Source organism: Neofelis nebulosa, chromosome 18 (assembly GCF_028018385.1).
Source record: "Neofelis nebulosa isolate mNeoNeb1 chromosome 18, mNeoNeb1.pri, whole genome shotgun sequence".
In the NCBI taxonomy this organism is placed as follows: Eukaryota; Metazoa; Chordata; class Mammalia; order Carnivora; family Felidae; genus Neofelis; species Neofelis nebulosa.
The window spans coordinates 7,387,952-7,407,203 of NC_080799.1; the positions used below are offsets into that span (position 1 = coordinate 7,387,952).

Genomic DNA, 19,252 nt, shown 5'->3' on the forward strand with positions numbered 1-19,252 from the left:
GGGTGGAGGCCATCTGATCACCAGTGGGTCCCTCCTCCTTCCTCTGGGGAGGCGTTAGCTGGGCAGAGACTCATGGCTGCCTGTCCTCTGGCTGGAAGAGCCAAACTGGTCCTGCTGCAGCCTTTCACCTGGACGACAGAAAGAGGCCAGGAGATGCCGAGAGCCAGTGAGAAGGAGAGGTGGAGACACAGAGACTGACTCCTGAGGAGAGGTGGCCAGGAGCTGAGATGGAAGAGGAGAGGCCACAGATGGCCAAGGTGTGGGGTGGCCATGTGAAGAAAGAATCATGAACCATGGCCATGTGAAGAAAGGCCATGAACTATGGCCCTCCATGTGAAGAAAGAAGTTGGGGGCCTTTCTCACGGCTCTCTGTGCACTGACCACAAGGGAGGCGCTTTTGCAATGTAGAAAAAGAAGAAACCAGATTGATAAAGGAAGTGCTGGGTACTCCGGGGGCCCGCGAGTTTGGGGAAGCTCACCCTCCCTTGCTCTTCCGAAGGAACCTGATCCACGCTTTCCACGTTCCTCTGGACTCCCCGAGGAGGCACCTCTGTAGCGCCTGCCCTCTGGCCTTGACAGAGCTACTTGGCTTCTCCTCTCCTGGGAGGAGAGTGAGGCAATGGGTCCGTCCCTGCTGCTGTCCCTGCTGCTGCTGCCGGCATCTCTGCAGGCTGGTGAGTGTCCAGGACACCCTGGCTCTGCCCTGAGGGCCAGGAGTCCCCAGGAAGGGCTGTGGCTGGGCAGCTGGAGAAGGGGTCTGCTGGGGTAGCCGGCCAGGCCTCCCAGCTCCAGCGGGCTGGTCCCATGGTGCCAGGTCCTCCCCAACCCTTCACCCTCCTCCCTACCCCAAGCCCGGCAAGGGGGACACCCAGGCCAGAGGGCCAGTCCTGCCATCTGTCACACTTGGTGTGCTCCGTGAGTGAGGGTGCCAGAAGGTCTGGGGTTATCGTCCTCATCTCTCCCAGTGGCTCAAAGTCTCCTCTCTCTCCTCCAGGCAGCTCAAAAGAATGCAATCCAAACATTGACTTTGGGATCAACCAACCAGCGTCTCTCTCAGCCCTCGAGGGTGGTTCCACCTGCATCTCTTTCTCCTACTTCTACTGCTGGGAGTTAGCCAAGGATCCCAGACTGAGTATAGCCGTCAGACGGACAGACTTCCATGGAGAGGTCATCTACAACAGTACCCAGCGTTTTACCCATAAGGATTACAAGAACCGGATCTCCCTGGACTTGAGAGAGGGTCAGAACTCCGGCACCCTGTGTATACGGAACCTGCGGAAAGAAGATGAGAATAGGTACTTTTGCCGGGTCCAAGTGGAAACGCTAAGAGACAGCAAACAGGTGTGGCAGTCCATCCCAGGGACCAAACTCACCATTACCCACGGTGAGTCCAGCTGCCCGGCAGCCACCACACCCACCCTGCATGGTGCCCTCATCCCCCAGGCCTGGCCCAGGCCCCAATCTTCCTGCTTACCCCTTCTCTCAAACTCCTCTCCCCTCCCCAGGCCTCTGCCAACTTTACTCTTTCTCCTGGATCTCCCCAAACCTGGGCTGCCTGGCCTTCCTTGCCCATCCCCCTCACTGCCCCCTCCGGAGCCAGTCCCCACCCCACTCCCCCAGCCTCAGCACCTTCCAGGCTGCCCAGGAATCCTCCCTTCTTGCTTCAAGCTGGGCCTCCAGTCTTGCCTCCCTCCCCTCACCCCACGCTGTCCAGGTGGACTTGACTTCTTCAGGGCGTGGTCTGCCTTCCCTTTGTCCTGTGTCCCTGTGAGTAGCCCCTGCCAGCCCCCAGTCTTGTGTCTCCCCAGAGTCGCGGGCTCAACCCAGCACACACAGCAGGTACCCAATTATGACCCAAGACCCCTGTCCCCTGGCCACGCCCCATTACCTCTTTTCCCAGTCCCCCCTGCGTCCTTCTCCTGCTCTGCTCCTCGGAAACTGGCCCACAATGCTCCCTGCCCCAGCCCCTTCCCTCCTCTCCTTTCCCAACCCCCTCTTCCCCTGCCTCCATCCTCTTTACCCTCCTTGCCCCCCCCCACCCCTGGTCCCCACCTCTGCCTGCACCGTCCCCACTGTCCACTCCGATCTTGCTCCTCCATCCTGGCCTTTGAGACATGCCATCGACAGCAGAAATATGGCAGCTGTGCACTGTGCACTGTGCATGCACTGTGTCAGGTTGAACAACTAGGTGTACGTCACCCTAGTTAACAACCTTCCCCGCGACCCCACAGTAACAGTAGGCACTGCTCTTATCTTCCTGTTACAGATAGGGAAACTGAGGCTCAAAGAGCCTAAACGCCTGCCCAAAGCCACACGCATGGCGCAGGCAGGACTTGAACCCCGTTTAACCCCAGAGCCTCCACTCTTAACCTAGTAGCTGCTCAGCTTCACAGCTGACCTGATCCTATTGCTGTCTTCACCTATTTTAACCCAGGAACGGGATGTGTTACAGCAGCAGATCTTCCCATGTTACCCAGCAGGCCTTGGGAACTTGAACCTAGGTTTGTCGGTCTCCAGAGCAGTTGGGGAGGGAGCCCTTCCCAGGAGCAGGCACTAGGGGATGCACTGTCTGTAGATATTATCTGTAGAAAATTCCTTAAAAACGAAAAACCCCAGGTCTGCTCTTTATAATCACTTGCACTGACAATTCTAACAACGTATCACTGCTCCTGGGTGGAAGGACACTCTCCGTGACCCCACCCTTGGTAAACCACTGTCCCATCTGGCCACCGTGCTGGTTTCAGAGCAAACAGAAAGTGGCTCACAACCTGAATTTAGCAAGACAGCGTTGGATTTCTATTTCTGGCACCTCCTCCATATTCCCTTAAATGGCCTTTTTTGAGAGGTTTTCGCTCTCCCCAGACCCCTCTTCCTCCTTCCCTGATCCTCCTAACTTTCCTCACTTCTCACTTCAGTCACATTTACTATGAGTTTTTCATCAGTAAATTAATTTTTCAATTAATACAATTAATTGGATATCTATACTCATATTTTTAAAAAATACAGGAAAGTAATAAAAAGAAACGTTTTTTTAATCCAAGTGAGGTGCCACCATGCAAAGACATCATCCTAAAGGAATATTTGCAGCAAATAGAACTGATAAGTTTGTGGCTAGTTTAACAATATTTTCTATATACAGATATTTTCCTTTTGTAGGCAAATCTCATTGTATTCTCCTTTATAATTTTCTCTTTTATTTCTTAGCCAAAAAATCCTATATCCCCTAGGGGCTGAAAAGATTTTAATTTCTTCTGATTTTTTAAATTATTAATTTATTTTTAATTTTTTAAATGTTTATTTATTTTTAAGAGAGAGAGACACAGATGGAGGGAAGGGCAGAGAGAGAGGGAGGCACAGAATCCAAAGCAGGCTCCAGTCTCTGAGCTGTCAGCACACAGCCTGATGCTGGGCTTGAACTCTGGAACCTTGCAATCATGACCTGAACCAAAGTAGGATGCTTAACCAACTGAGCCACCCAGGTGCCCCTAATTTATTCTGATTTTTATATGACTTCACAATAAAACACATTAATATAGTGAGAATTTATTTTGATATATGGTATGAGGTGAAGAATTAAACTGATCTTCATACCAAGAAATGAATCAATTGTCCCAACCCCATTTATGGGATAATTTTTCTCTTCTCCATTGACTCCTAGGCCGGGCTTTTTGTAGAATAGCATCTTTTCTGGTCTGTCATCTCCATTTCACTGTTCTGTCTTTTCTTATATCACTACCACTCTGTTTTAGTGATTATAACTTGGTCATGTTTCAGTGGCTGACAAGACTATTTCCATCAGAACCACATTACTTCCTCAAAAACTTTATTATTGTTTTGGCCTATTGTTTCACATAAATGTTGGAATAAGTTTGCCCGGTTCTGAGGAAAACACCTATTGGTAGCACTTACATTGGAATTGCATTAAATCTAGAAAGCAATTGATGAAAACAGAAGTCAGTGCAATATACAATCTTCCACCCAGAAATGGTTCCTGTTTTATTTATAGCCCTCAATAACCTTGGGTGTGTTCTTCTAAAGACCATGTCAATATCTCACAAGAGATATTGCTTTCCTTTAAATCTTTTATTTTTATTATTAATATGCAACATTATTTCTGAATATTCATCTTTTTAAATTTTCACTATAAAATATTGCACAAATTCTGGCCAAGACGGTGGGTTATATGCATGTTTACATCCTCTCCCTACCAAACCCTACCTAAATAACAGCAAAGATAATTTTTTTTTTTTCAACATTTTTTTTTTTTTTTTTTTTTAATTTTTATTTTTGGGACAGAGAGAGACAGAGCATGAACGGGGGAGGGGCAGAGAGAGAGGGAGACACAGAATCGGAAACAGGCTCCAGGCTCCGAGCCATCAGCCCAGAGCCCGACGCGGGGCTCGAACTCACGGACCGCGAGATCGTGACCTGGCTGAAGTCGGACGCTTAACCGACTGCGCCACCCAGGCGCCCCAAGATAATTTTTTTTAAGTTCATTGATTTATTTTGAGAGAGAGAGCATGGGAGGGGCAGAAATGGACAGAGAAAATCCCAAGCATGCTGATAGCATGGAGCCCAACACAGGGCTCAATCTCACCAACTATGAAATCATGACCTCAACCAAAATCAAGAGTTGGATGCTTAACCGACTGAGCCACCCAGGTGCCCCCCAAAGAGAATTTTTTAAGACAAAAATCCACAGGGACAAAAAAATATGTGAGCTATGTGGTGAAAAACAATATTTGGGAAGCTGGAAAGACATAGACTAATGTATCTGCTTAGGAGACCAGGGGAGCTAAACCATAATCTTAATCTTGGCATAATCTTGGCAGTGGGGAGCGCCAAAAGAAAGGCAATTCTTACACTGCAAAACCCCTCAACGGTTTAGGAAGAGCCACCCCAGAACCCCTGACAGTGGGAGTAAAAGGGGGTTGGAAAGGTGGAGGACTAGGTGATAATGTATTTAAGAGGCAGGGAGGGGCGGCTGGTTGGCTCAGTAGGTTAAGCAGCTGATTTCAGCTCAGGTCATGATTTCTCAGTTTGAGAGTTTGAGCTCCAGGTCAGGCTGCGAGTTCGAGCCCCAGGTCATGCTCTGCGCTGTCAGCAACCTGCTTCAGATTCTGTGTCTCCCTCTCTCTCTGCACCTCCCCACTCACACTCTGTCTCTTTCTCTCTCTCAAAAATAAATAAACATTTAAAAGTTTTAAAACAATAAAAAGAAGCAGGGAAACTTCTACACCCCCTCCCCACCCAACAGAGACTGGAGATTTGCTTTCTAGAAAGAATGGGCCAGAGGGACTCTGGGGGCAGTCCTAGGCATACCTGGGGGCAAGGGTTCAGTCTTTAAAACTGGAGACTTGGTGAACTGATGAGATCCTAAATGCCTTACCCCCTTAGATGCCTCCTAGGACTCAGGATAGCCCAGCTGGTATCCCCTACCCTACCATGGGCAAGAAATCAGGAGATTTTTCTCTAGGAAATCTATCTGATGGGCTCAGAAAGGATTCAGAAAGCCTAACATCCTACAGCCCACTAGCTAACAAGCACTTTCTCCCAGACCACATACACAGCTACCAATCAGCGTGGCAACCAAGCATGGCAACACACTGGCAACCAAGGCAGCAAGATGGGGTCTTGGCCTCGCATGGAATCCCCCAGTCCTGATGATTGACCACTTGTCTCTGCTGTGCCTGGAATGCCTGAGGCTAGAGACGCCATTTAAAAATATGATTACATTCAGGGGTGCCTGGGTAGCTCATTCAGTTAAGCGTCCAACTTCAGTTCAGGTCATAATCTTGCTGTCCGTGAGTTCAAGTCCTGCGTCAGGCTCTGTGCTGACAGCTCAGAGCCTGGAGCCTGCTTCGGATTCTGTGTCTCCCTCTCTCTCTCTCTCTCTGCCCCTCCCCCACTCATGCTCTCTGTCTCTCAAAAATGAATAAATGTTAAAAACAATTTTTTTAAAAATATGATTGCATTCAACACTTAAGGAATCCTTCCCCCATGAAATACACAGCAAAACCAATGCAGTGGGGAGAGGGGGGAGGGGGTTCCTGGAAAAAATCAAAATAATGGAGGAAGAATGAAACTCAGATAACTACCGTCCTCAGAAAGTTAAGAGAGCGCAAGCCTGTATAACAGAGGGAGCTTTCCAAACAAACAAGGAGCTCTTGAAAATTTAAGATATAACGGCAAATATAGAAAACTCGGTTAAAGAGTTGCAAGAAAAACTTGACGGAAATCTCACAGAAGGTAGACAAAGAGTCACAGATTTGGGAACTGGTGGGTTGGATAGCGGCCCCCACAAAGACGTGTTCATATCCCAGTCCCCAAAACTAATGATTATTACCTTCCATGGTAAGGGATACGATTTAGCTAAGACTTCTGAGGTGAAGAAACCTGGGATTAGCTGGATGGGCCCTACATGCAAACAGGAGCCTCCTTCTAAGAGGGAGGTGGAGGGAACCTATCACAGAAGGCAATATGATCACAGAGCAGAGACTCAGTGGTGCAGCCTCGAGAAACTGGAGAAGTAGGCAACAGACTCTCCCCCAGAGCCTCCTGAGGTTTTGCGGCCCGTGACACCTTGCTCACTGACCTGTGGCCTCCAGAACTGTGAGAAACTAAACTTCTATTGTTTTAAGTCACCCAGTTTGTGGTCATTTCTTCCATTTGCCATAGTAAAGTCATACTGTTATGCCCAGAATTCATGATCCCCAAAGACCACCAGGGAGCCGAGTCCGATGCAAAAGCAAAAGAGCCTTTATTCGAGCTAGCTCGAGCTCAATCCCCTACCTGCACTGACGCAGCAGTGAGATACCGGGGAGAGACAGCGAGTTTCAAAAGGACAAAGGTTTTATTGGGGCCTAGGGGCAGTTGGTGAGGTAATGGCTATAGCCTCAGCCAATTGGCTGGGGAAGGGTCCGAGTCCTGTTAGGCAGGTGGGGGGGGGGGGGTTACTCAAGGGGAGGAGGTGTGGTCAAGGTGAAGGACACAGAACAAGATGGAGTCGGCTGGCTAGGCCCGCCCTTTCAATACAGAAACTATAAGATAAGAAAAACTGAGGATTGGCCCAAGAGCTCCAGCCTCTGAATAACAGGAGTTCCAGACACAGAGAAGAGATAAGGCCATTGAAAGAAAATATCCTAGATAACTCTAGAAATGTTCCAGAACAAAGAAGCCCAGAAAAATGGTTACAAATAAAAAGACGTACTTCAGGACACTACAACATGAAATTTCAAAATGTCAGGGATAAAAAGAAAATCCAACAAATTTCCAAGGAGGAAAGAAACAGGCTGCAGGAGATTCAAGAATCACAATGGCTTTGGCGGTCTCCATAGTAACAGAGGAAGCTGGAAAACAATGGTTGAATGACTTGAAATTCTAAGAGAAAATTATCTCATGCATTCATTCAACAAATATTGACTGAATACCTACTATATGTCGAGTGCTAATCTGGACACTGGGGAAACAGCAGCAAAAAAAAAAAAAAAGAGCAAATCATGTGTACAACAATGCTCTTTGTACATAAGTGTGGATGAGCAAGAAGACTCAAGGGAAAGCCAACAAATTAATTCTGCACGTACACTGGTGGTGAAAAGAGAAAAGGAGGGAACTGGAGCAGAATCTGAGGGATAAAGGTTGCTAAGGGTGCTACTCTATTCAGACGGAACATCAAAGCCTCTGGGAACATTAGTCAGAGTCCTGGCAGGAAGCAGCCGCTCAAACAGGATGACTGGGGAGAGTTTAGAGTAGGGCACAGGATGGGGAAACCAGTCAGGGATGGGAGACCCCTGAGACCATCCCCAGGACTGAGGAACAGAGTAGGAAGAAGGGGGACCCAGTGATGAGCTGTAGCCTCTGGGGAGATAGAGTCAACATATCTGGGATGGTTAGTTTTGAGTGAGCTTACAGGATGCTCAGAGATCTGATAAGACATTCTTTCTGGATAGTCTGTAATGGTATTTCCAGAAGAGTCTAGCAGTGGGTGGGCATCATCCAAACCCTTGAGAGAACTAAAGGAACAAAAAAGTAGAGGATGGGCAGGGATCTCCACTTCTCCTGCTCTCAGACTTTGGAGCTCTTGGTTCTTGGGACTTTGGAATCTCACTGGTCCCCCTGGTTCTCAGACCCACAGGTCTGGGCCTAGAACTACATCACTAGCTTTCCTGGGCCTTTTGTTTAGAGATAGCAAACTCTGGCTTCTCAGCTATCATAATCACATGAACCAACACCTCAAAACTCCACATCTGTTTCTATATCCCATTGGTTCTGTGTCTCTGAAACCCTAATATAAGACCTGTCAGACAGGGGACCAAGGGCTATGCCATGATCTGCCCTCTTCTCTCCTTCCATCTCTGGATGGTGACTCTGACTGGCTAGTGACTAGGAACCAGCTGGTGAGAGAGCCCATGGATTGAGTCCACCAAGACCAGCCTCCAAAGGCACAAAGCAAGTGGAGAGGAGCTGGGGAGTGGATCTAAGAGAAGCCAGCATAAAAATCCAGCCTAGGCACAAATCTGTAGGAAGTCAGGGAGAGGTCTGGAGAAGAATGTTCCAGTCAAGAGGGATCAGCAAGGGCAGAGGCCATGAGGTGGGACAAGTGTGTGGCTGAATCAGATAAAGAGGTTGATGGTGGCAGCAGGTGAGATCAGAACAGGCAGTGGGGGGGCCAGTCCAGTGTGGCTTTGAAAGCCAAGAAAAGAACTTTTACTCAGTGTAATGAGTCTAGTGAGGGTTTCCTGCTGTGCTGATGTGCATTGTACAAGTGTCCCTCCAGATGTTGTATAGAGAATAAGACTGTAAAGATGAGCAAGGTCACCAAGCAGGGACACCAGTGAGAGGTGATGTGCCTGAAGGGTGACAACAAGGGCAGGTGAGATGCTGGTTATATTTTGAAGACTGAGCAGACAGGATTTGCAGATGATGGGATGTGGGGGGTAAGAAAGAGAGAAGAAGCAAGGGTGACTCTGAGGCTTTTGGCCTGAGCTTCTTACAGGATGGCATTGCCATTTACTGAGAGGGGGACATGCGGTAGGAACAGGTTTGGGAGGAAAGCAAGAGTTCTGTAATTTGAGACATTACAAGATAAACAGAGGTGTAAGTAGGCAGTGAGATACAGGATTCAGGAGAGCCAGGGAAGAGATGCCTGGATATGTAAATTTGGGTGGGATCAGTTTGTCGCTGATAGTTGATGCCATGGGACTGGATAAATTATCTGGGAAGTGCGTGTAGATAGAGAGCGGGTCCTAGGACTGAACTGAGAAGGGCCCATGACTGTTATAGGTTGGGAAAAGGAGGAATCAACAAGCAGCTGCTAGAGAGGCAGGAAAAGAGCCACAAGAGAATGGTGTCCCAAAAGCCAAGTGAAGACCCCATCTCATGAAAAGAACATCGAATGCTGGACTGTCCAGTAAAAAGGAGAAAACAGGGGTGTGAGAGTTCTAAATCCTCGATTTCAATGGTAGGAAGTAAATCAACAATACTTCCAACCATTCAAGTAACAACAGTGTATGCTTGTGATTTAGAAATACAAGGTTAATGTCAAAAGAAACAGCTAAAAGGTTTTAGCACTAAAAGGTGCTAAAACAGTTGACTCTGTAGAGTGGGAAGGGAGTGAGAGGCTTATGCAGGGGCTGCTGTCTTTATATACTATGGAATGTGTGGACTTTTTAACTTACGTGCCTATGTAACTTTGATAAACATTAAATTTTGAAAATAGTAAAGGTACTGGTAATACTTATGCTGCCTTTTTAAAAATGTTCAAACAATACAGAAGGGAGTCGAATGAAAAGTCTATTCCTCCCTCTGCACTTTATCTCTCCAGCCACTACTTCTTTCTGCGGAAATGTCCTCTCTCACAGATATAGATACAGATATAGATACATAACACAAATAGAATCAAACCACATTACTATTCTGCTCTACAACTTATTTTTATTCCCCTATCTTACCAGTTCAGTACATGTACAGTTACGCTTTTTTTTTTTTTTTAAAGGCTGCAGGGAGGTGCAAGAGTGGCTCAGTCAGTGAAGTGTCTGGCTCTTGATTTCGGCTCAGGTCATGATCTCATGGTTTGATTCCTGGGTTCAGGCCCCACATTGGGGTCGCTGCTATCAGGTCAGAGCCCGCTTCAGATACTCTGTCCCCTTCTCCCTGCACTCCCTGCTTGCATTCTCACCCAAAAATGAACAAACACACACACACACACACACACACACACACACACACACACACACACACAAAGGCCACAGAGTGTCTCCATGCCATAATGTATCACAATGTATCTACTTACTCAGTGTCCTATTTAAAGAAGTTTAGTGGGAATGCAAGCTGGTGCAGCCACTCTGGAAAACAGTATGGAGGTTCCTCAAAAAACTAAAAATAGAACTACCCTACCACCCAGCAATTGCACTACTAGGCATTTATCCACAGAATACAGGTGTGCTATTTTGAAGGGACACATGCACCCCGATGTTTATAGCAGCACTATCAACAATAGCCAAAGTATGGAAAGAGCCCAAATGTCCATCTATGGATGAATGGATAAAGAAAATGTGGTCTATATATACAATGGAGTATTACTTGTCAATCAAAAAGAATGAAATCTTGCCATTTGCAACTACGTGGGTGGAACTGGAGGGCATTATGCTAAGTGAAATTAGTCAGAGAAAGACAAAAATCATATGACTTCACTCATATGAGGACTTTAAGAGACAAAACAGATGAACATAAGGGAAGGGAAATAAAAATAATATAAAAACAAGGAGGGGGACAAAACAGAAGAGACTCATAAATATGGAGAACAAACTGAGGGGTACCGGAGGCGTTGTGGGAGGGGGGATGGGCTAAATGGGTAAGGGGCACTAAGGAATCTACTCCTGAAATCGTTGCACTATATGCTAACTAGTTTGGATATAAATTCTTAAAAATAAAAAATAAAACAAGTAAAAAAATAAATAAAGATGTTTAGCTTGTTGGGGCATCCCAAAGCTGCAAGGAACACCCCTAAATACAGGCCTTTGAACACTTGCCCAGCATTTCCACAGGATAAATTTCTAGCATTGAAAGCACTGGGTCAAAGGGCACACCTGGGTATGTTACACTTTACAAAGGCACTCCCAAAGGTTGTACCCACCTATCCTTCCACTGCTCAATTACTGGGTATTTTCCTCCACTCAGATCGGTAAAAAACCCAGCCTTTTGTTGTTTTAACCTGCATTAAAAAATATAGATAGATAGATAGAGAGATAAATTAGCATCAGGGTTATGTTATCATTTTATGAAATGAATTAGAATTGCCTCTTTCCCATATTTCCCTGTGTTCTAGAATCCATCTGGGAATTATTTGTTCTTTAAATTTTCACAAGAATTTACCCATAGGGGCAGCTGGGTGGCTCAGTTGGTTAAGCATCTGACTTCAGCTCAGGTCGTGATCTCACGGTCTGAGAGTTCAAACCCCACATCAGGCTCTGTGCTGACAGCTGGGAGCCTGGAGCCTGCTTCGGATCTGTGCCTCCCTCTCTCTCTGCCCTTCCCCTGCTCACAGTCCTATCTGTCTGTCTGTCTCTCTCAAAAATAAACATTTAAAAAAATTAAAAAAAAAAAAAAGAATTTACCCATAAAGCCTCCTGAGCTTGGAATCTTTATGATAGGTAGTTTTTAATAGGGCTCTCATTTCCTTTTTTTTTTTTTTTTTAAGTTTATTTACTTTGTTTAGTAATCTTTACCCCCAGTGTGGAGCTCAAACTCATGACCTAGAGACCAAGAGTCACCTGCTCTTCTGATTGAGCCAGGCCAGTGCCCCAAGAGTCCTCACTTCTTTGTTTACCTATCAGTGAAAGTGTCTTACTTCTTAACTCCATTTTCAGAAATTTTTGTTTGTTTCAGAAAATCATCCAATTCAGAGTTTTTTTTAAGTTTATCAACCTATAATGAGCATACACTCACAAATGATTTCAACAAACTCTTGTTAGGTTTGCAAGAGTCTTGTCTGTTTTATTTCTTTCTTGTTTTTTGTTGTTTGTTTTTCCCCTAAATAACCACTCCCTGCACTTATTATTCTCTCTGTTGTCCTGTTTCCTAATAAATTTATTCCTACGTAGGTTTCATTAATTTTTTCCTCTGAGTTTTCTTAGGGCTGGCTTCTTTCTGGTTTTGGTACTTTTTCTAAGGAATTGACTATTCCATTCATGTTTTTAATTTCTTCTTGGAGTTCCTCCCCACCCTTAATATTCCCCAAACTAGGGAATGAGATGTAACAGTTTCATCCAAATACCTCAAGCCTCCAGAGGAGAATCTGCTAAATTCTCGTGTCTTCTCAGCTGCCCAGGCGACCACCAAGGGCACCACCACCGCAGCCACCATCACAGCTGACCTCAATGTCGTAGAGAACAATGGGAGCTCAGCATCTTCACCCCTGAGTGTGGGAGCTGCAGTCGGGGTGGCACTGGCTGGTGTTGTGCTCATAATAGCAGTTTTGGGACTGATTGTCTTCCTCAGGTGGAAGAGAAGCGAAGGTAAGTGGTTCTGGGCTACGCCTCCAACTTGTCCCCAAGTTTCCCGACTGAATGTTTCCCAGAACCCACCAGTATCAGAATGACCCCAGGTCATCCTGCATTTAAAAATGCAGATCCCTGATGGCCTTGAGGTCTGGGTTTGGGAATCTGCATTTTTAAAGATCTCAACAAGTGGTGTCTATGTGTGATCCAGTTTGAGAACCATTGCTCCAGACCAGTCCTGCCCCACAAATCTGATCATTTTCTAATTTTTGTCTCTTGACTTAATCATTTATCATCAATCTTCATCTTTTGTTTTTTTTAAATTTTTTTTAACGTTTATTTATTTTTGAGACAGAGAGAGACAGAGCATGAACGGGGGAGGGGCAGAGAGAGAGGGAGACACAGAATTGGAAGCAGGCTCCAGGCTCTGAGCCATCAGCCCAGAGCCCGACACGGGGCTCGAACCCATGGACTGCAAGATCGTGACCTGAGCCGAAGTCGGACGCTCAACGGACTGAGCCACCCAGGCGCCCCTAATCTTCATCTTTTGATTCACGGGGAGGGGAGGGTCAGCTCTTGGAAGAGTAAGGAGAGAGCAGAAGGGAAAGGAAGTTGGCTCAGCTCAGCAAGCATTGGTTGAGGGCTTATCTTGCAGGGTCTGGCTTATAATTGGAGATACAAGTGTAAATAAAGTGTGGGTCGTGCTTTCAAGGAACTCAGTGGCAGAGGGAGAGGAAAGGAGGTGACTGCCTCATTTGGAAAGAGCTGTGGTAGTCTAGGACAGAGGAGGGGAATCATGGAGAACTTCCCATAGGAAGTGACACTACAGAAAGTCTCAAAGAGTATAAGAGAATTAGCCAGGCAAGTGGTGAGGGTGGTGAAGATGTCACTGTCCCTGCAGGTACGGGAAAGCAGTGGGAGAACTCTAAGCAGCTCCATGCAGTGGAGGAGGCTAGAGATGGGAGAAGAACCTCGTAAATCACACCCAAGAGCCTCTGCTCCTAGAGGCAACATGAAGCAGTTCTCCATCCAGATACATCCGGGATGGAGGCGCCAGAGGTGGGCCAGGCCAATCTAAGGCAGTAACAGTGTAGGTGGAGGGATAGAGCCAGACTCTGGAAGAGTTCAAGAGAGAAAATCAGTAGGATTTGGTGATCAGGCTGGTGCAGGGGCAAGGGAGTGGGAAGAACTTGGATGAAACCACCAAGCAAATTAGAGAATACAAGAGGTCAAAGACCGTGTTTGGGGGCGGAGGGTTGGGGGGGGGGGGGTGGGGAATACTGATTCTTTAGCTTGGGACATGTTAGACATACCTGTGTGGCATCTGGGCCTAGAGGTTCATCAGAAATTTGGATGTATGCATTTATAGCTAACAGAGAGGACAGGGCTAGAGACATTAATTATTTACACCCCAACACCCTCCAATACTAATTTGAAATTCCTCTAGAGAAAGATTTCAGTGAGAGGAGATTAGCCCTATCAGATATTAAAGCACAGAGGTGAGCAGCATAGAATCTAGACTGCCTGCCCTCAAATCCTGGCTGGGGAAACTCTGGTGCAGTGGTTGTATTACTCTGTGCCTCAACTTACTCATCGGTAAAATGAGAATAATAATAGTACTCACCCTGGGGGTTGTCACGACAATTAAATGTAATTCATTGAGAACAGATTCTGGCACAGAATAAGGACTATGTGAGCACTAGCACCTGTAATTATTAAGCTGCAATAACTAAAATGATTCGATGCTGTCATATTCATACACAGATAAACCAATGTATTAAAAGAGAAAAGCCCAAATATAGGCAGGACAAAACAGGTCAAAATATATTCAGGAATTTAGTAGGTTAAAATCTGGCATTTCTAATCAATGGGGAAAGATGAATAATTCAATACATGGTGATGGAACAATTGAACAGCCATCTGAGAAAATAATATTATCTCATAATTTGCACCAAAATAAATTCCATGGAGATCAATCAAAGAGTTAAATGTGGGGGGAAGAACCCTAGCACCAGAAGAAAGCATGTGAGACTATTTTATAACCACGGAGTGTTGATGATCTCCCTATATATGACATAAACATAAAAGCCATGAATAAAAACATTGATAAACTCAAAGGTATAGGAATTGTTTTTAATTCTGCAGAGGAAAAATCACAGTGGTTGTCTCTAGAGTCAGGAAGAGGGTTAGAGATGAAGAAAAATGTGACATAGTCATTGAGGAAATGGAAGACAGTATTTAAGAATTCAACTCAGATGAGAAGCCATAAACTGTGTAAAAGCATCGCCGCATGTTTTTCCTCATGCAGGTTAGAACCCTCTGGGACTTGTTCATTAGGAGTTATGTTCACCTGCTGGCACCAGAGACCAAAAGTAACAGGGCTTAAATAAGACTGAGTTTATTGTTTTCCCTTATATAAAAGGATGAGGAAACAGATAGCAGAGGCCATTGTCCTTAGGCACTCAGACTTCTATTTTCCTGCTCACTGTCCTGGCCACTGGCTTTTATCCTGAAGGTTGCCTCATGATCCAAGATGGCTGCTCAGACTCCAGCCATTATTTTTGAACCCAGACAGGAAACAGGAGGAAGGAAGGAAAAAAAGACGATGCCACAGCTGTCTGTCCTCCTTTTAAAGAGGCTTCCTGAAAATCTTACCTCCAACTTCCCTTTGAATCTTACTGGCTAGGATGTACTCCTGTGTCCCACATCTATCAGTAGGGCAGCATACTGCCACCCCAAATAAAATCAACGTTCTGTAACTAAGTAAGAAGAAATGAATGGTGGGGCACCTGGTTGGCTCAGTCACTACAGCATGTGACTCTTGATCTCGGGGTTGTGAGTTTGAGCCCCACGTTGGGTATAGAGATTACTTAAAAATAAAATATTTTTTAAAAAGTAAGAAATGGGGGCGCCCGGGTGGCTCAGTCGGTTGAGCGTCCGACTTCGGCTCAGGTCACGATCTCGCGGTTCGTGAGTTCGAGCCCCGCGTCGGGCTCTGGGCTGATGGCTCAGAGCCTGGAGCCTGCTTCCGATTCTGTGTCTCCCTCTCTCTCTGCCCCTCCCCCGTTCATGCTCTGTCTCTCTCTGTCCCAAAAATAAATAAACGTTAAAAAAAAATTTAAAAAAAAAAAAAAAAAAAAAAAAGTAAGAAATGAATGGATATCAGGTAAGCAAATAGCATTCTCTGCCATCAGCCACATCCAGAATTAGAGCTGTGTCAGCTAAGTGTGGCATAAGGATAGGGGAATACAGGCAGTCAAGGAGCTAGTGAAAGGGCAGGAGTAGAGAGTAGAGGATCATCAGGGAGCTTGGACAGCCCAAAAGAAAGTGGATTATCAGAGGGTCAAAACACAGATATACCAAACAGGCTGATGGTAAAAGAGAGCTGGAAGGAAAGAAAGTTGTAGTATAAAAATGATGCTGGCATTTAATATTTCAGAGTTCTCAATCCCAGGGATAAAAAGGAGTCCAGGGTATGGCTGAGTGGAGTGGAGGTCACTAGAGTTGGGGGGGACATAGGAGTCCCATGTGTTCAGAGGGCTGTCCCTGTCGATGATGGGACCTCCCAGGATAGTGTTGGGTGGTGGAGAGGATGTCTGTGAACCAGGGGCTGATCCTTGGGAAATGCTGTAGACAGACTCAGAAGGACAGGAGGGGAGATGGTGGCAGGGGGACAGCAGAGGTTTCAGTGGCAGAGGGTGGAGAGAAACTGGCTGCAGCGCAGACACAGATTCCAGCCATGAGGTTCAGGAGAGGGGAGAGAAACATGGAAAGCCAGTGTATCAGGGCATGAGAGAGCTGTGAGTCTATGATAAGGGCCAAAGGAGGGGGAGGAGGAGGTGGGTGGGCCAGGGCTCAGCAGTGGAAGGAGCAGGTGGAGGGATGGGTGAGGAATTCAAGGAAGGGGAAAGGAAGCAAAGGGAAAGGGTGAGAGAGAGAGAGAGAGAGAGAGAGAGAGAGAGAGAGAGCGCGCGCAGGCAAGAGCGATTCTCTTGATTTAGTGTTGAGGACTACCATGGAACAGGGTTGGGCAGCCTCAGAGTGCCAGCAGGTGCCACTCAAGAGTCCCAGGTGGGTCCAACAGAGCTGTTCCGCTGCCCTGACGTCTCTAGGGGTGGTCTCAGAGCACACAGAGCAGGAAGGCAGGGAGGAGAGATGCCTTCTGTGGATGGCACCCTGACATGCTGCTGTTCCCCTACAGGTCTGCAGACTAAAGCCAGAACCGTAGCCGGGTGAGTCCTTGTCCTGTTTGGGAAACAGGAAGGTCCTTATGGGGACAGCAGCTCTCCTCCTCACCTTCCAGTGGGCACCTCTTTTCTCAGAGCCACTTCCCTCCTCAGCTTCTAGCCTCACCTCTCTCTCCTCCACCACCAGGCCTTCTCCCTCTTTCCCTCCCTCCAAAGCTCTCTTCTTCATCCTCCCCTTTCCTCCAGCCCATCTTCCCTATTCCATTCTTTCTTTCTCCCAGCCCCTTCCCTCCCCTCTCTCCCTTCCCACCTGGGCACCGACCATCACCACACTTCTGATGGCTCTTCCAACAAAGCCGCTTCTCCGGGATGATCTATCTTCAAGGGAATCTCAGGACCTCTACTGGCTACACGGCTAACTGCCTCTCAATCTTCTCCCAGGCCTCCTGAGAGCCTCAAACCTTGGCTCACCTGAGTGTCAGGGGGTTGCAGAGCTCCCACAGAGGTTTGAACCCACTTCTGCCCAGCCTCTAATGCACTTCCCGCCCTCTCCTTCGCACACAGGGAATCGGTCCAAAACACTGAGGAGAAGTATGAGAACATCGGGATTACAGGTAAATTCTTACTGTGACACTCCCCTCTCTCCACCTTGGTCTGCCCTTCCTCACACACCCCCTGCCCACACACCTGCCTCAGCATTCTCCTCTTTCCCTGTCCCACCCATCCCTCTGGCCTGACCCTGGTCTTGACCTAGCAGATGATCTCACTCCCCAAGGCCCCCGCGCATCTCTCTGCCCTGGCTGACATGCCACCTGACCCCAGCACACCTTGAATTTTTCTAGGACAAAAAACAGAGCCCAAGCTGGACCCCAAGGTAAGCAGCCCAGACTAGAGCCTAAAGGAATTAAAAAGAAGTTTGGAGAAGGTGGGGTAGATGGAATAGAGGAACTGTGGTGTTGGTGGGGCACTCAGTTACGGGGTTACCGCTCTAAGTTGGGGACAGCTCCCCTTCCACTCACGCCCTTATTCTTCATTCTCACCAGGGTGAAGCCCAGGATGACGGTGGCATCCTCTATGCCTCCCTCACCCTCTCCAGCTCCTCGTCACCGGCAGTCCCTCCCTGCACCCCTCCCAAGGAGAGCCCGCAGGAGACCCTGTATTCTATCGTAAAGGCCCAGTGAGCAGGACTGAATGGGGACTCCCTGAGACTAAGCTGCACAGAAGGTCACAGCTTCTAGTAATAACCCTGGCCAGACACAGACAAAAGCCAGTGGGTGTGGAAGGCCACCAAGGACCAGAGAGAAACAGAGCCATCTGCTTCCATTCCCTCTTCAACTTCCCAACCCTTGCCCACAAAAATAAAAGTACTAGTAGGATTTGCCTGAAGGCACCTAAGGAGAAACTGATGGCATCTTCTGTCTTTTCCTTCTCGCCAAAAATGAGCTGTAAAAGTAGCTCACACCCGAGATCCCTCCTCCAGTGCTGGTGTTCAGTGACCGCCTTCAGGCCAGGCGGGGGACCCCAAACACTGGCAGCCAGCCCAGAGCCCAGACTCCGCCCCCTTATCTAACCATTCTACTTCTGCTACCATAACATGTACCGCGTTAAGTGCATCACTCATGTAAACATCACCAACAACCTTATACAGTCCTGGATGCACTCACCGGAGGCGTGAAGAGAAGACCCAGAATGGTTAGTGCTTTTCTCAAGGCCACACACCTAGTAAGTGGCTGAGCCAGGTCTGGACCCAGACCTGCCCTTCTCGACGGCCTCCTCCCAGGACTTGGGTCTCACTGCCTTCCCAGATCCCTGTACTGTGCCGGCCTCCCACCAGAAACAGGGACATGCCACAGGGACCGGGGGGGGGGGGGGGGGGAGAGAAGCCAAGGGAAGCATGTGGTTAGAGACGAATGGAACCACTTAAGCCGGTAACCTGTTTTATTAACACATAAACTGCAGAGCCGTGACTTTAGCCAATTGACCTGTAGCTGAGGAACAAACCCCACACTTAGTAGCTTCTCAGGGACCCTCTGAGGGGCTCTCTCTGCTGCTCCTGTGGAAGCAGGTGAGGCAGGAGCACACAGCTATTCCTCAAAGAAGGTCGTGGTGAACTCCCCAGGGTCATCTCCACACTGTGGCTCCTCCAGCTGCTCCGGCTCTTCTCCAACATCTTCCAGGAGTTGCTCCAGGTCCAGGTCACTGGAGGCTTCATTGTCATGGGGGACGCTTCCAGCCTCCTGAGGACACTTTGAGCCTTCTTTCCCCACCATGGGACAAGCCCCAAGATGAGCTGGTGGGGTCGGGCCCTTTGGCTCCATCCTAGCTTCTTTGTCCTCAGGGAAGTTGGTTCCTGCAGCTTTGCTTTGGGGAGCTTTAAATTTTTTCTTAGGGCCTGGATGAAAAAGTGATAAAACTGAGAGCCCTATTAGGCCATCTGTCCTGGCTTTTTACAAGTCAAACCCCTACATTCCTATTTACAAAAATATCTCTAGGAAATATGATCTTTCTCAATAGAAATAAAATGGGCTTTGAAGTCAGAAAGACCTGGATTCTAGCCATATGCTAGTC

At 47.4% G+C, this 19,252-nt stretch overlaps 2 protein-coding genes across 14 annotated transcripts in view; one reads left to right on the forward strand and one right to left on the reverse strand.

Annotated features, from left to right (window-relative positions):
- The first annotated feature begins 218 nt into the window (after positions 1 to 218).
- Positions 219 to 18,086, forward strand: PILRA (paired immunoglobin like type 2 receptor alpha). 3 transcript variants are annotated; one of them, XM_058710651.1, is made up of 7 exons: positions 227 to 674; positions 995 to 1,384; positions 12,321 to 12,515; positions 16,699 to 16,729; positions 17,249 to 17,298; positions 17,527 to 17,558; positions 17,728 to 18,086. In XM_058710651.1, the coding sequence occupies exons 1-7, from the start codon at positions 620 to 622 to the stop codon at positions 17,863 to 17,865; spliced, it is 891 nt and encodes a 296-aa protein (XP_058566634.1). In that variant the 5' UTR covers positions 227 to 619; the 3' UTR covers positions 17,866 to 18,086. The 3 variants fall into 3 exon arrangements, with proteins under 3 accessions (XP_058566635.1, XP_058566636.1, XP_058566634.1); XM_058710652.1 differs by lacking the exon at positions 17,728 to 18,086 and having other exon boundaries at positions 219 to 674; positions 17,442 to 17,555; XM_058710653.1 differs by lacking the exon at positions 17,527 to 17,558 and having other exon boundaries at positions 222 to 674; positions 17,728 to 17,866.
- A 518-nt stretch (positions 18,087 to 18,604) lies between these two features.
- Positions 18,605 to 19,252, reverse strand: part of ZCWPW1 (zinc finger CW-type and PWWP domain containing 1) — a 32,396-nt gene continuing 31,748 nt past the window's right edge. For 9 of the 11 annotated variants that reach the window (XM_058710649.1, XM_058710643.1, XM_058710639.1 and 6 more), the window contains one exon: positions 18,605 to 19,097. In XM_058710649.1, the coding sequence (XP_058566632.1) occupies positions 18,769 to 19,097 (329 nt within the window). In that variant the 3' untranslated portion in view covers positions 18,605 to 18,768. The remainder of the gene's footprint in view (positions 19,098 to 19,252) is intronic. The other 2 variants (XM_058710644.1, XM_058710648.1) reach the window with 1 other exon arrangement.

What these genes read in the sequence shown, in the direction of transcription:
- PILRA (XM_058710651.1), top strand. Translation starts at nt 620, where the DNA reads ATGGGTCCGTCCCTGCTGCTGTCCCTGCTGCTGCTGCCGGCATCTCTG. An exon ending in CAAACTCACCATTACCCACG is followed by an intron (nt 1,385 to 12,320) that starts GTGAGTCCAGCT and finishes GTGTCTTCTCAG; the next exon opens with CTGCCCAGGCGACCACCAAG. An exon ending in TGAGAACATCGGGATTACAG is followed by an intron (nt 17,299 to 17,526) that starts GTAAATTCTTAC and finishes GAATTTTTCTAG; the next exon opens with GACAAAAAACAGAGCCCAAG.